We start from the raw sequence: 16,656 nt of genomic DNA, 5'->3' as shown, positions 1-16,656 counted from the left end.
TATCACATTAAAGTGATAACATAACTGTGAAAGGGCACTTGGTTTGTGTGACAAATCTTGTGAGCTTGAAAAGTCACTCGCCCTACCCAATTCTCCAAAATTAATAAAAAAGTTTCTTACGTAGAATACTCCCAAAACTGTTAATCAGTGCATGTTTTTACTCCTTAGAATGGAACTCTAGAATTTGACACATTATCCTGTTTCCTTTCCTGTTTCTGCGCTTTCGCTCCCAGTCGCTCTGATGTTAGCACTTTCTGGGGCGGAAGGTGTGTGCGTGTCCTGAAGGGTCAGGCTCATGGCCGGTGTGCTCCCCGACCTGCTCTCTGTATCTGTGCACCCCCCAGGCCGGCCGTGGCTCTGAGGGCTGGGCCTGGGCAGAGGTGTAAGGGGCTCTGTCAGAACCCTCTCATCGCCCACGCCCCCCGCACTCTCCATCCAGCCGCCGGACACCTTCCCCGGCGCCGCACGCTGATTGGTTGCGCCCTCCCATCCGGGTACTCGTCCAAGTTGCTCGCTCGTTCGCCTAGAGGTACCAATATGGCGGAGGTAAGCAGGAAAAATCAGCTGAGGCGGCCGATTACTGAGCGGAATCCCTGGGGCATGGGGGCACTGATAGGGTTGCTGAACCATGTGGGCTGCTGAGGGGCTCCCCTCGTGTCAGCATGAGCCTGCTCGGGCCCAGAGGAGGACTGGGGACACCGCAGGGAGCGTCCGAAAGGGAGGGGGTGTAGGCCTCTGCGGCCGGTGTCCGCTACGCTGAGCCCGGGGGGAGCGAGGTAGGAAAGGACAGAAGCCGCTCCTCCCACACCCCATCTACGGTTCCGGGTGCCTGTGCCCTAATGGATGCTGGCTGTCGTGGCCCAGTGCCGTTTATTTGGGCTCTGACATTATATACGTCTGCGCCGCTAGCATTACGTGACCAAGCCAAGGAGACCCGGCGCTGTCCACCTTTGGTTAGGGTCGCGTCTGCGGGCCCAGAAGCAGCAGCGGAACGCCTTGTGACAGGGGCCGAGGGAGGGCGGCACTAAGCGATCATTTTCCGGGAGGAACCTGTACTCTGCGGAAGATAACTCACCCCCTGCTTACCCTCCATTGCGCGACTGCCCATACCTCTCCTTGCTGTAACATCTCTCTGTTTGTCCCTTTCTCCGCAGGCTTCCTTTGGAAGTTCCAGCCCAGGTTTGTCCTGTTTACTTCCCTTTTCTTAAGCCCGAGCGGCAAGGAGTGCCTTGTTCTAAATGGGTTCGTTCAATACTTAATGCTCTTTGCTTTTTTTCTCCTTAAAACGCATATTTAGTGTGTTTGTGTTTTCATGTACTGTGCACCCCCGTACCCTTCCCTTGGTGTGTGTTGTGTCCCACCGGAAGACTGTTTTCTTAGTGTTTTTTTCTTTATTTCACTTCAGCGCGGTGAGGATGTGCTAGCAATGACCAGACTCCTGTGTGCTGCTTAGGTAATGGACCTGTGCCGGCTGCTGCAGCGCTCATAAACATACTTTCCAGCGCTTGTACTAACCTCTTCACTGCTTGCTCTAACCGCTTCCGTCACCCAAACCACAACCCCTAGACACGATTCCTGTAGCTCCATAATCCCATCGAAACCCAGTTGCTCCGCCCCTGAGGATATTTAGGATGAACGGCATTCCGACTGTTGACAAATCCTTGTTCGTGTAGTCTGATTGATCCAGTTGCTGCAACGCTCTCCCTCCGGTTGTGTACAATATTGCGAATTGGGCTGGTATTGCTCTTCTTGCCGTGCCATCTTAACAAACGCATACACTGTGCTTGCTCGCCGTTACTTCACTGCGCGTTATTTTACTTTTTCCTTAGCAGCTGCTTTAGTTGAATTTAGACTGGGCGCGGCTTCTTCCGTGGATCTGTTTTTTATAATTAAATTAAGCTTTAATTCCAGAGTTGAGTGAAGTTTTCTAACACCTAGGCGATTAACTTTTCTGCCTGTAAACGATCGGGTGAATGGGGGCGGCAGAGGAAGCTATGTTATTGTTTGCTTTCTATGTCATCGCATCATTGTGACTCACAGCAGCGTTAGCCAATGAAGACCTGTCAGTGAGGCTAGTCGCATGCGTTATGACGTCACACAATAACAGTCTAACAGCACAGTGTAGGAGGCTACGCAGGCAGGATTGGATAGGTTTGGATTGACCGTCATCTGAAATCGAGACCTTTGCACATCACTGAATTTTGTTTTCTTTTTTAAAGGTGAGGAGTGACAGTTAAACAGAGGAAGGAACAAAGTGGTATGGAAGGCAGGGGCGTGGATCATGTGACTCAGGCAGACAAAGGAAGGGAAATTGGAGGATGAGACAGTGACAGTGAGTAGCATGGTGAATAAAGAGATTTTTGGCATATTTATCAAATTTGTTTTACGTAGCGCTAAATGGTAGATAGCGCCGAAAGTTAATTTATCCGATTATAGCATAGGTATAGGTTAAGGAGCGTTCAGATATTACTCTGCGAGTATATGATTTAAAAAAACTGTCAATAGGTCGTTTTTTTTTTTAAATCACAAAACCTCAAACTAATTGTTCTGTATTTAGCTTATTATGGAATTTTAAAGTACTTTTACCCGTTATAATATTAAAACTCAGCGAGTTATGCAAGTTATGAATTATCAGAGAGCAATCTATGCATTATTTGTCACTTGCTACTACGTTTCTTATTTTGATCGTTGGGTTTGCCCAACACATAGCTCCGGAAGGTTTTAATATTTGGTTCAACACACTGTTCCTGTAAATACTTCAGTGGTACAACTTTTGTACTTCATCTAAACTTTAAACACCTTAAAATGCTAAGATGTTTTTATAAACCTCACGGCTTACTCCGTATGATACCTACTCACTGGTTCTCTCACAGGGGACTGATTTTTCTTTTCTAGCAAGCTGTAGCGCTCCACCATGCTTTCATTTCGGTTTGTGCTGATTATAGCAGACTGTTGATTAGTTTGGGTTTCTAGTGAGCCATATCGGAGTCTATGAAAATATGAGGGTTGGGGACCATATTATTTTTTCCTGTCTATTTAAATGCACTAGCTATAATTTGAAATTAAACAATATCTATTATTGTGAATAAGGATAGTACTATACATAATTTTGACAACCCGCATTAATTAGATTTTTTTAGTGATGCATGTGTTTTTTCTTGTAGTTGGATCTTTATCCTCTGAGGATCATGATTTTGACCCTACTGCAGATATGTTGGTACATGACTATGACGACGAGAGAACTCTTGAAGAAGAAGAAATGATGGAGGGTGGAAAAAACTTCGACTCAGAAATCCACGGTTTAGAAAAGGTATTCATTTTATTTGATCTTATTTCAGGGTAAGCTTCTCCAGTAATTTATTAGTTTTCAGGCTCTCAGTTTATACTCTTACTCGGAAATATATACTTGCATACGTTAAAACATAATTTAGAACAGGTGTAATAAATATGCCAAAATATGCCAACGAAAGTGCAACCATTTGATTGCTTAAATCCCCTTTGAATTGACATGCTTCCTAACCCCGACTGACCCATTTTTTTTTTTTTTACATTTTATTAAACGGGCTCAGTGGACGATATATGCGTAAACTAGTATGCATGTACATCACTAAATCAATTTTAAAAACATTTACTTATCATCTGTTTGAGAGACATCCGATTTAGCCAATTGCAGAAGCAATATTACTACTGTGGGAGACTCTGCTAAAAAAAAGCGCATACACCATGGGCATCTCATTCTTTGCTATTTCAGATATAATATCGCCCTGTATCTGCACCATGGTGCCCAAATCTTCTCCCATTTCTTAACACAGCCCCTGCTTTTATGCACAGGGGCATATTATCAAGAACGGCGTTAAAATTATCGTTGCTTTAGCGGCAGGAAACTGCTGCTAAAGCGGCGATAATGGGCTTGATAATATGCCCTTGAGAATTCCAATAGAAGCCCATCTTCCGGTGTGACCATGTCCTAAAGCGGTGATAATTTTAACACCGTTCTTGATAATATGCCCCTCAGTCTCTTCTGCTCGGCACCAGTCCAAGGGCCATATTATCAAGAACGGCGATAACATCACTGGTTTAGCAGCAGTAAACTGCCACTAAAGCAGCGATAACGGGCTTGATAATATGTCCTAGAGAATTCTAATAGAAGCCCAGGTTCTGGAGTGAAGGACCACAAACGTGGGCGTCTATTGGAATTCTCAAGGGCATATTATCAAGCTCCTTATCGACGCTTAGCGGCAGTTTCCTGCTGCTAAAGCGCGTTAATGTTATCGCCGTTCTTGATAATATGGGCCCAAATCTCTTTACCACCCAGTCACAGATGGGGGTTGGGGCGTGCCCCAGTTTCTGGCGATATTCCGTTTTACAATACCTGCCGCCAGCGCCAGCAAACCCATTCCTATGCAAATAATTTATTTTAAATACTGATCCAGATAAGGCAGCATCACAAAATAATTCTGCCAATGGCACATCTTTGGATGAAAATGTTTATTGGTTAAAACTAAGGCTCCAAGGTGTTATTGTGTACTGTTTTTAGGACATTGGTCCTCTTCATTGAGACTGTGCTTTTATATCCGTGCGAGTAACTTGTTAGAGGCTATCGTCCAGTTTTCCTTTCTGTTTTATGTATAGATTGGTTGTGCGTGCATGTTTATAAACAAATTCAAGCGTTCTACGTCCTTTGGACAAACCCCAACAAGAATTTTATTTGTAGAATTCGCTGTAGAAAAAAAGTGGTTGAGAGTCGTTGATGACTCTATTTTGCTCGTATCGTCTTTCTCTGCGGCAGAGGGTACATTTGCAAATAGAAACTCTTTCCCCACAGTACAGCTCTATAAAATATTGAAATGGAAGATTACTCGGGTACATGTTGCCTTATAGTATTTGAATATCATATTATACGGGTTGCACACCTTTTAGTATTGAACAGTGAGTTCCTCCTTTCTCCACCTTCAATTTTTCATTGCGTGCACACTGATGACGTGCCCAGCCCTAACTGCACGTTTTTAAACTAAACCACATCAAATAGGGGCGTCATCTAGCCCCCAAAACCAATGGCACAGCCGCATTAATGTCTTTTTCACGTTATATTTCATTTCACTTTTACTCCATTGTTCATCCAATCTTTCATTTAGAACCAATTCAAATCCACATGCAAGGAATGCTATTTCCCAAATTTCTGATGTTCCAGATGGGCCATCCGAACCTCTATACAAGAACACGTACTGATGCGAGATTCTTCAAAAGCAGTTTATTGAAACCCAATGCATTTCGGGCCACTGGGGCCCTTCGTCAGGGGTAACTGAAAATAACTGTTACATACATTAATTTCCATTCACCAATGTATATACATCTCATTCAAATGTGACTATGAGCATATGCCTTTAAAAATAGTTGCACCTCACTGCTTCAGTAACTAACATTCGAAAGACAATCCATCCAGTTTTATCCCGATAAATCACATCCTCCTCCCTCTTGCAGAACTCGGTCTCCTCATTTTGCATATTTAAATGTTTAAATGTGTCTCTCAATTTCTCTCAACCGATAACTCCAGTGTAATGAACGCCTAAACTTCGAACCCCAACCTAATTCTCTCTTACTTCCCATCATATTTGTATAGCCTTCACACTAAACCCTTCCCTCTGTGTCTCATTCCAACCCGTCCACCATCTTAACCCCCTCATTCGTGTGCCTTACTACCCATCTCTTCACTGAGCTCGACCATCTTTCCACTACCCACTCTCTACCTCATTTCCATTCCACCTTCCTGGGTATGTGAGGGGGAGTTAAAAGGTAACGGGACGTGTGGTGCATAACTGAGGAGGGAAAATGAAGGGTGTGTGTAGATGTGAGATGGGGATTTTAGTTGATAAGACATGGCAGGATGGCTAAGGAAGGTGGGATGGAAATGAGGTAGAGAGTGGGTAGTGGAAAGATGGTCGAGCTCAGTGAACGGTAGTATCGGCTGTGCCATTGGTTTTGGGGGCTACATGATGCCCCTATTTGATGTGGTTTTATAGTATTTGTACACATTTCTTTTGGTCAACAAACCGGTTATGGAAGTATTGTTGCAGGTTCTTCTCCTACCGCGGACTGCACCCGAATGGGCAGAGTCAAACAGAGTAGATTTACAAGCATGAGTTTCATAAAATATATTCTTTGGATTTAAAAAAAAAAAAGTCTGGACACGAAAATGTATATTTCTGTGCACTGGGAATATCTGTCCATTTGTGGTTACTTTCAAGGCGCAGCGTGCTGGAACACATTTTCTTGGAACATTTTCTGCATGGCGTGGAAAATAAAGTTGACGCCCAACCCTATTCTCTTGTAGGCACTAGCTCATATGTTTTTCCTCCAGTGAGCTCAACAATTAGTAGAGCCCACTGGAGTTGCTCCTCTTATTCTGCTAAAGTGCGCCTGCTGACAGTGGACACCCAGATTGTACCTCCCACCTCTCCCCATCTGAGGGATGGTGTCTGTTGTCCCTTGCCTCAAGCTGTGGCATGACAAGTGGTGGCATTGATAGCTACTTCAGTGTTGAGGAATTTTTTACCTGTAGGAGAATGACTACTGGATCTCGCCAGAAATTGCTCTTCCATTGTGGTGTATGTCTATAGGTGTTTTACATATGCTGAGTAAATGTTTGTGCCAGGCTTTGTCTAGTGTAGCATATCAACCCTGCCCATACTCCTTTGCTCAGCTGCTCCTTGCTGAAATCTCTTAATACTGGTAGGGGAAGGCTTCTAACCTATTTATTTGTATTTCTATAAGATTCCCTTTGCTTGAGTTACACCCACCCTTTCTCTATGTTGGGACTTATGGTCCTTGAGAAACTGTTATCAGCACCAGCTCTGCCGGTTTTCCAAGATCCAGGAACCTTGGCCAGCTAGAATAGATCCTGTCTTGAATTTCCTCTTTTAAGAATCACGTAAAAACATAGCACAAAGGAGAGCTGCAAGACTGGAGGAATCGTTTTACTTGGAAAACAGATTGCCCTCTGGTTGACTGTGGAAGTCCGCATTGACTATCTGAGGAAGATAAACAGTGGTGTTTGGGAGCTAGTACTTAGCACATTGTTTGGACATCTAGGAGACACTGTTTCCTAGTGCAAAGTAAACCTCTTGTTAAGAAAACAACCAACCTTTGGTGGTTGGTGCTCTTCTTTAATACTTGACTCAAATCTTTATTCCTCTGTGAATATTTGCTGCTGGGGCATGCGAATGCAAACTGAGCTTACTGGCATGGGAAAAGAGGAGCTGGACTGCTGTTGGCATGGCAGAGCACTGTGGTCAATTTGGTGCACCAGGATCCGTGGGTACCACATCATCAAATTGTTGCTTGCAGGCCAATTAAGTGTGGCTCCCGAGTGGAACAGAGTTGATTCCGACCCAATACATTGAAATAAGCAAGAACATTTAAAACTGGGCAAGTGTTTAAGTGCTATAAGGTTCTAATTGGGCTCTCAACTGGACCCGACTGTGCTGTTTTTAGTACTGGTTACTGTGCCAAATAGTCACTTAACAAGACCAGAGACTTGGACTGTACCCATTGGACACCAACAGCATCCATTACCAGAACGTTGGCCTGGATCTTGTGGTTTGAGGGTGAATTTTGCTCTGGTCATCTTGAACCCTTTGGAATTTGGAGCTAATCTTCACATTTTAGTCCCTTGCAAGGATTGGCTCTGCAGAAGGTCAGCTGCTTTCAAGGACCTATCAGTGTCATTGGATCGTTTATCTCAACCACAATACTGTACCCTTTTTGAGGAACTTGCAGTGGACATTGCTTACCTAGCCCTGAGTAGCCCAGAGTACCCGAGCACAAGCCTGTGGGATAGCTGACCTGTAGGCTAGTATTCTAGGAGAGTATAACATCTATTTCGTAAAGAGCTATTTAATGTTTGTTTTATCCCTACTCCGGTAGGTGCTGCCTCCTTTTTATTTATCGTAATTTACCTCAATATTTAGCAACCTGTAGATAAATATCCTGTTATTCTTTGAATACCGGAGATTGATATTAAGTGTTGTTTATTTTGCTCTACTGTATGTAAGTTTATACCTCCCCAGCACTTTAAAGAGTGAACATTGACTGCATGCCCATACTACCTAGAGGGTCACGTGCCCAGAGGAAGTGCTGTTTAACTAGTTGAAGTTGCAGTAGCATCGGTGGACCTCATACACGAGTGGTAAACCAAAGCAACTGTATAGTATGCTGCTCAATAACCGCTGGTTGTTTCAGTACCCTAAGAAAACCCTCACACAATGTACTTTGCTGATTCTCTTCAATCCATAACGTTTGGGGTGGGGTATCTGTTTTACACATCCAGTCCATACTTTGATGATTTGTTTGTAGGTTTACATCTATTTTTTTTGTTTGTTGACGTATTGAACCAAATCACTTCTACCAATAGTTCTAGAGTCTACACCCCAAACCTCCACAGGTCGATCCTGTGGAATAAAGTAGTCAAGAGTAGCCATAACACATGTATGGTCTGGTTTAGTGTATCGTGGACAGCCCGCTCCTGGTCATGGTGGTGGAGGTATTAACCAGATTTAGAACATCTGCACACAGCAGCACTTAGAAACTAATTCTCTTTATCATCCTTTTGGCAGGAAGGAAACATGCCTCTAGATGATTTACTTGCATACTACGGATATGAATCTGCAATTCCAGTCATAACGTGTTCTAGTGTTGACAGTTCTCCAAGTGACCTTGCTGATGAACTTCCAGACATGACGCTTGACAAAGTAAGTGCAAAATTTTCAAATGCGTCGTTTTCAGTGCAATAATTTTTATTTGTTGTGATACAAACTCTCCAGGTTTGAATATGCCATAATATAGTAAGACACAAGAATATTAAAAAAAAAATAGTTATAGTTGTTGCTCATGCAGTCACTGATCCACACCACTTTATAAAAGGAACACGGGAAGTTTGTCTATAGGATTTAAAGAGTGTCACATCCATCTGGGACAAAAATGGGCAACAGTAATTTTATTTGTACTTGGCCTCTGAAGGGGTTAATGTTAAATTAGACATTGTGCATCTTTCAGCCAAAGAAAGATTACAGGAATGGGGCTAAAGCTCGAGCAAATGGAATTATTTTGTTCATATTCTAGCCGCATTGGTTTCACATCCATTGTTCAGAGGTGCAAAAGAGTTCCATTTTCTGTGGGACATGCACATATAGCTTGAATACCAAAGCAAACAATAGTTCTGATCTATTGTTTGCTTTGTTGTTCCTGTTTAAAGGTAGCACCTTTGGGCAGGGGTTGCTTTTGGAACCTGCACACATTAGTTATGCTCCTACAACTTTTGTAAAATATTGGTTAAACTATCTAGCTGGTGCTGCATTAGTAGCCCACTGTCCATCTTTGTGTTGTAATAGCTGGAATACCCTCTAAAAGATGAAACGTCTTATTCGGTTGTTTCATATGCTTGTTTTATTGCAGGGGAATTCTTGTCTAAGTTTACCTTCTAGCAAGGTTGACCAAAAGGTTAGACCTAGAGTCCAGACGCCTGCCTCCAGAAAAAGAAAGATTAGAGATGGGCTCCCCCCCCCCCCCCCCCCCTCCCATCAATGGTGGCAGCAATATAAAACCTAGAAAGAGACAAAGTTGTTATAACCCTAAAATCCCCAAAGGGATTGTCCCCAAACATGAGGAAGGTGATGACATTACCCAATGGTTCACAGCCTTTGTGAGGGCCTGTGGAATGAGAAGTGAAGAAGTCATACTGGGGGGCTTTACTTTGGAAACTGTTCTCTGGTAACTGCAAAGACAGACTGCTGACCCTCACTGGGCCAGATGACCCCAGGAAGGGTACCCTGATTGAGGGCTTTGGACTCACAACTGAGGAGTATGGAATTAGATTCAGGATTATTATGGAAGCAGATTCATTAGAACCCCCAAGCCAATCCTAGGTGGATTTCATGCACTTCTCAGTAAAAAACACTAGATGGTTGGCTGACTGGAAGTGATGTTCATGACTATGTTGGGCTTTATAATCTCCTGATGAAAGAACACATGTTAAGTAATTGCACTAAAGAAAAGTTGTACCAGTAACTGGTAGACCTAGGTCTAATTTCTCCGCAAGAATTGTTAAAGAAGGCAGATCATTGGGTCAAACTAAGGGGGGGCCAAAACTTCCACTGGGTTTGACTAAAAGAAAGTGGTTTCAAAACTTTCCCAGGGGTAATGGGTTCAACCCCCCCCCCCGATAAAAACCAAGAGTCTTTAAAGGCCCCCAAAAACCTGTTTAGGAGGGTGGGCCTCTTCCCAATCCACTGGTGGATATAAGAGTAAAACTTTTGATCCCATAAAGGCCTGGTGTTGTACCTGTAAGAAGGCTGGACACCCTACTGGAGATGCTACTTATCCCATCAAGAATGTTCCTAGTCCCCCTCCAGTTAACACTGGTGTGGCAAATCTCCAGATAGGATCAATAGTGTGCCCAGAGCAAATCAAGGTTCACACTGAGCCTGTTCTAATCTCTGAAGGGAAGAGAGGGTTAGCCACTGAGTGTTTGGCCCACTAACTTGAAAAAGTACTTGAAATACCCCTTAGGTAATGAGACCAGGATAGAAGCCCTAAGGGATACAGGTGCCGGTGTCACTATGGGGAGAGATATAGTGGTTTACCCAGAGCTATGGCCTACTGGAAAAACCTATCCTGTCGCCAACGCTGACAGTATCACTACTAACCATGCCGTGGTTATGGTGCCATTCGACTTTTGGGGGGTTGGGTGTTTCCGGCCTGAAACAGCGCACTGGTCAAAACTTACAGCTGCATGGAATTGACATGGAGACCTCCGCATGAGCTGAGGTACAAAAAGACGGATGCAGCAATGCTGCAAATCCCCGAGGTAGTGTGTGTGAAGGCAAGAGCACAAACTCGAGCACAGGGTGGAAAAGGAGAGTTTAAGACTGAAAGTATGGCCCAACCTCCCAAGAGGAAAGGGAAGAAAACTGGGAGACCAGCTTATACACAGCAACAAGTTCAGGACCCCTCTCCTCGGGGAGAGGACTTGTCAGCCCCAGAGGGAACTGAGCCCATGGCAGGGACCTTCGGTTGAGCCCCGGGGGAACCCTCTAGGGAACAGCTGTGCCTTGGACAGCAAGCCTGTCCTACTCTTGAGAGCCTGCAACAGCAAGCTGCTGAACAGGAAAAGGGGGATGTCAGTGGATCCCACAGAGTCTATTGGGATGAGGGACTCATGTAAACTGAGGCCAGAGATCCCAAACCTGGTGCCACTAGGAGAGGGGTAGTTCTTACTCACTTTGGCCCATGACCCCCCCCCCCCACCTGGGCCAGACTAAAACTTGGGATAGGCTTGTTAGCCATTTCTTCTGGCCCAGTTGTCCCAGAAAGTGAAGGAGTTTGTCAGCTCATGTGTCGCCTGTCAAGCCAGTGGCAAAACAGGCAGACACCCAAAGGCCCCCTTTAATTCCACTACCAGTGGAATTAAAGTGACATAGTAAGTCTGCTAGAACCACCCACAACCTCAGGAAACAAACTCATACTGGAAGTAGTGGATCATACTACCAGGTATCCTGAAGTTATTCCCCTTAGCACAACTACAGCTCCTACAGTAGCCAAGGCACTAATTGGTGTATTCACTAGATTGGGGTTTCCTAAGGAAGTGGTGTCAGGCAGAGATGCTAGCTTCTTGTCTGCATACCTGAAGCACATGTGGGATGAGTGTGGATTGAACTACACATTGACTACCCCTTACCACCCACACACCAGTGGTCTGGTTAAAAGGTTCAACCATACATTGAAGGGCATGGTCACAGAGCTCCCTGAAAAACACTTAAGGAGATATGATGTCCTCTTGCCTGCTTTTCGCTTAAAGGGAAGTGCCTTAGAAGGGAGTAGGGTTTCTCCCTTTGAACTTCTGTTTGGCCATCCTGTGAGGGGACCACTTGCACTTGTAAAAGAAGTTTGGGAGAGGCCTCTCCATGAACCTAAACAAGATGTGGTGGATTATGTGCTAGGCCTTTGTTCGAGGATGGCAGAGTACATGAAAAAGGCACCCCAAAATCTTGAGGCCAGCCATCAGCTCACAAATCGGTGGTATGACCAAAAGGCTGCACTGGTGGAGTTCCTACCTGGGTCCTTCTCCCACCGTGCCGCCAAGACCTGGAACACCCTCCCCCTCGACCTGCGACAAACCGAAGACCTGCTGACCTTCAGGAGACAACTCAAGACCTGGCTCTTCGACCAGCAACAGCACCCATACCCCCCCCCCCCCCCCCCCCCAAGCGCCTTGAAGCCCTACCGGGTATGTAGTGCGCTATACAAATTATGTGATTGATTGATTGAAGGTGTGGAGTTAGAAGCCTGTGGGACAGATGGAGTGGCCCTAAACCTATCCTTGGGGAAAAAAGTGAGGTTACCTACTTGATGATCCATGTAAACTACCTGAAACTCTACTGTGAAAGGGCTGACGTGTCCTTGCTGTTGGTCACTGATGAGGATCAGTAGACAGAGTGAACTGAACCTCTCCTTGACCCCCTCACTTACAGCCCCCAAGATGGGTCAGTTGATGGAGTTATCTATTTGGAAACCCTCAGTGCCCAACAGCAAGTTGACTGCAGACCTCTTGCAGCAGTATGCTGAGCTCTTCTCCCTACCACCTGGCCAGACCCACTGGTGTACCCATGATGTGGACACTGGAGACAGTTTACCTTTCAAAACCAAAATCTATCGACAGTCTGACCACGTTAAGGAAAACCAAACTGAGGTCAGCAAGATGCTGGAGTTATGGATTGTTGAACCCTCTGAAACTCCCTGGGCCAGCCCAGTGGTCTTAGTCCCCAAACCTCATCCCCAGGGTGGGAAAAGAGAGATGAGGTTCTTTGTGGGTGTAGGCCAAGTACAACCCTTGTAACTCAAGATCCAGACCATTCTGGATTGGGAGGCTCCCACAAGCCAGACCCAAGTCATGGCAATCCTTGGCTTGACTGAGTAATACAGGAGGTTTGTGAAGGGATATGGGTCCATTGTGACCCCCCCACCCCTCACAGAACCTACCTCCAAGAATATGCCCAAGAAAGTAAACTGAACAGTTGGCTGTCAAAAGGCTTTTGACTCCGTAAAAGAGGCAATCTGCTCAGTAACTATTCTCAAGGCTCTCTACTACTTCAAGCAGTTCATTGTGCAGACTGATGCCTTGGAGCTAGGGATATGAGCGGTCCAATTCCAGACCAATGAGGATGGCCAGGACCAACCTGTGGCTTTTATAAGCAGGAGACTACCCCCCCAGGGAATAGCGTTGGAGTGCCTTCGCTGTGGTTTGGTCCCTGAAGAAACTGAGACCATACCTGTTTGGGTCTCACTTCCTAATCTAAACTGACAACAGATCTCTCAGATGGCTAATTCAAATGTAAATGAAAGGCGAAAATCCCAAACTCTTGGGGTGATCCATATCCCTCCAGGGAATGGACTTTACAGTGGAACACAGACCTGGTACTGCCCATGCCAATGCAGATGGACTTTCCAGGTTCCTCCACTTAGATGAAGACATTCTTGGGAAATGATAGTCTCATCCACTTTTGTTTTGGGGGGGGGGGGGGGGGGAGAGAGGGGAAGTGCCCCTTTCTTGCATGGTTACTCCCTAACGTTTTTGCTAGATACCTGATGCCAACTTGACTGAGTGTGTGCTGGGATCCTGCTATCCAGGCCCCAGCACCTTGCTCGTCTAATATTGTGTCTGGTCGCCCTCTGGGGCATGAACCCAGCCTGACCAGGGTGGAGATGTAGGGCAGGAGGCGGTTGGCCAGGACCTTCGCCTCACATTTAAGAGGGAAATAGGACAATATGAAGCATGCTGCTCCGGGGGCCTGTCCTGTTTATGAAATACCACCACCTCTGCATGCCTCCAGTCCAGAGGAAGTGATCCCCGTTCCCGAGCCTCCTCCTCCACCACCAGCCTAAAATGAGGGGCCAATTGCATAAAATAGCGTCTAAAAAATTCACTGGGGATCCCGTTGGGTCCCGGCGCCTTCCCGGGATTGAGCTCTAGCCTTCTATTTTGCATTGGAAAAAGTCGCTATTGTGAGATGATACAAAGCCAATGTGCAAACTATATATCTACAAAACATCTGTGCACTATTAGAGGAAACAAAAAGCGATATGTTTTTTCAGTAGAATTAGTATGGTTGCCACTCGCAACAGTCATGAATAAATTGTGCAAACTGCAAAAACGTCTGTTTAGGGGACCATACATGTTATGTGCTTTGGTCTCAGTGAGTGGTTCAATTCTATAACCAGAAAACAAAGCTACTATTTATATAGGTCCTGATAGTGTACAGAAATCTCATTTAGTTACTTAACCTCTTTCTGTGCTGATCTGACTTGTCACATCTAAAGTTCAAGCTTGCACTGTCCCGGCCCGGCAACATGTTTCAGTCTAATGCAATATGCCACTCTGTGTGTAGTCATGATGTCATCATGTCTACAATGTTTGTTGTCTCTCTAAATGTATGCTTGTATTTAACGTTTATTGAAATACTTTCATACATGGCACGAGGGACTGTGAGAGTGACATATTGTTGTCTGCAGCACAAGTGAAGCCAGGAGTTTTATGCAGGTCTCTATTAGGGTGTATTGCAGAATTTGCATGTAGCTTGGGGGTATCTTAAGGAATATATCTATATTCTTTTTGTTCTAAAATTAAAAATAAAGGAAAATAGGTAATCTAGCCAGAAGGGCCTCTGCTGGAAAAACTGAAACGAACACTGCTCTTTAAGAGTGCCAATGTCACCTGTATTCCATCAGGCTCTGCCAAGAGCAGTTCACCCACTACTTTTTTCCAGCTCTTGTGAACAAGATCCTGAAGCATCAAGGGTTTCGTTTTCCAATTACCTCAGGGAAAATCTTTGCAAACCTTTCAGATTAACTTCTAACTTGACATATTTTGCACCCCTACGTTTTATGGCATTTTATTTGTGAAATAACTCTTGTGGCAGAAAAAAATCTGAAAAAGATCCATGTGATTTTCGTTCAGCTGAAGTGTCCCTTCTGCTGAAAGACTTCAAAAGCTACGATCAGGTACCGGTGAGAATCCATCTTTGTGGCAGACTGGAGGAACATCACAAGTGCCTGAAAGCTTAAAAGCCTAGATTTGAAAAGTCTGTAAATCAATGAGCCGATGCTGCCTCCATCTCTGCTCTCACTTTCCTCAATGGGGACCCTAGTAGAGAAAGAACCTAAGTGGCCTTATCCCTACGGCTACCTCCCTTCCCGATTGACTGTTTTGACTTTGAACAAGTAGAACTGCCACCTACGAACCAATAATTTCATGCTAAGGTATCATACAAAATAATCCACCCCTTCTCTGTTTTTTAAAAATAAACGTAATTAGTTTTGAACCAATGAAGAGCAGATGTAAAAGAAACGATAAAGGACTTTTTCGCCAGCTTGTACATCACATCATAGTTAGCCCAAATATTTCTTCAAGTCATTAGCCATTTTATACAAGCACAGTATTGTCTATAAAGAGGAGAAAGATCATATTCATGGTACAAGGTGTGAAATAGTAATATACTAACTGACAATCTGATTTCATTTGTCGCAGCCATCCATCCCATTTTTCCGGGGACAGCCCGAGTCTTGCAGAAAAGTTTTCCATTGTGCGACACATCTATACTTGTCCCCCAGCCTATGTCTTAGGGAGAAGTTGATTGTCTGCACTTCATAGCAGTGTCTCGTTTTCCAGTCACCAGTTCCATACGTATTCGAGCTCTTTCCACGCGAGTCACGCCCTCATTGTCGATAATATTTAAAAGAGCCATTTTCAGGGCAAGGTCTATTTGTCTACCCACCACGACCCCCAGCATGCAGAGAATGTCATGCCAAAAGGCCCATGTAGTGTGGAGGAAGGTTCCCTCTGTTGTATGATATCCAAGACAATTGGGGCTGCCGCTTACCGATCAGTCGATGTGGAGTCCAAGATATGCCAATGAGATATTTAAACTGTGCCAGTATGAATCTTGTCGACATTGTAGCCTCACATGAGGCCATCAGTGCGATCAACCACTCAAAATCCTCAAGGGGACCCCAATTAGCTTCCTATTTAAGTTTTAGGTTGGAGAATGAATTTGGTGTATCTACAACCAGTGTCTTATAAACGGTAGAGAACTGGCCCTTTGTAGGCAGGTGGAGCACTATAATTTTGGCTTCTAATGCAGAGTGCTGCCAAGTCTTTGACATCAGTGGAATAGGGCCTGAAGGCGTATCAGAGTTGCACATATCTGAAGAACTGAGAGTTCAAGTAAAAAATTCAATTTAGAGTTCCTCAAAGTATCGAAGCCAATCTTACCTAGCAGTATGGCCATGAAGGAAATACTCAGGACGTCCCAACCCACAAATCCCTGCGAGGCAGATATCCTGGACAGTCCTGTACCACACCACTGCAAAGTCTCTCCAGTGAGCTTCCCAGCCCAAACAAGTCACCTAAGAGTTTTTTTGTTTTTGTTTTGTTGATCTTCAGTACTGTTGCCATGGTAGGGGGAATTCTAATTGGTGATATATATATGGTGAGATATATATTTCCCCCATAAGTCATCCCTCTAGTTTGTTTTTGGCGTCATCTGTGGGACCATGGACCCAATCACTGACTATCTGAAAAAATTTGCTCTATTAAGTGGCTGTGTC

At 44.7% G+C, this 16,656-nt stretch overlaps 1 protein-coding gene across 9 annotated transcripts in view; it reads left to right on the top strand.

Annotated features, from left to right (window-relative positions):
- Positions 1-475: 475 nt before the first annotated feature.
- MIER3 (MIER family member 3) overlaps positions 476-16,656 on the top strand; it is a 242,296-nt gene continuing 226,115 nt past the window's right edge. Inside the window, exons 1-6 of one of the 9 annotated variants that reach the window (XM_085631370.1) lie at positions 476-546; positions 1,155-1,179; positions 1,406-1,453; positions 2,220-2,332; positions 3,165-3,310; positions 8,613-8,747. In XM_085631370.1, the coding sequence (XP_085487496.1) occupies positions 3,212-3,310; positions 8,613-8,747 (234 nt within the window). In that variant the 5' untranslated portion in view covers positions 476-546; positions 1,155-1,179; positions 1,406-1,453; positions 2,220-2,332; positions 3,165-3,211. Of the gene's footprint in view, positions 547-1,078; positions 1,243-1,405; positions 1,454-2,217; positions 2,345-3,164; positions 3,311-8,612; positions 8,748-16,656 lie in introns of those variants that run through there. The other 8 variants (XM_085631374.1, XM_085631365.1, XM_085631368.1 and 5 more) reach the window with 8 other exon arrangements.

Source organism: Triturus cristatus, chromosome 2_1, assembly GCF_964204655.1.
Source record: "Triturus cristatus chromosome 2_1, aTriCri1.1, whole genome shotgun sequence".
NCBI lineage: Eukaryota > Metazoa > Chordata > Amphibia > Caudata > Salamandridae > Triturus > Triturus cristatus.
Note: the sequence above shows the minus strand (reverse complement) of the source record. Positions and strands in the feature narration are given on the sequence as shown.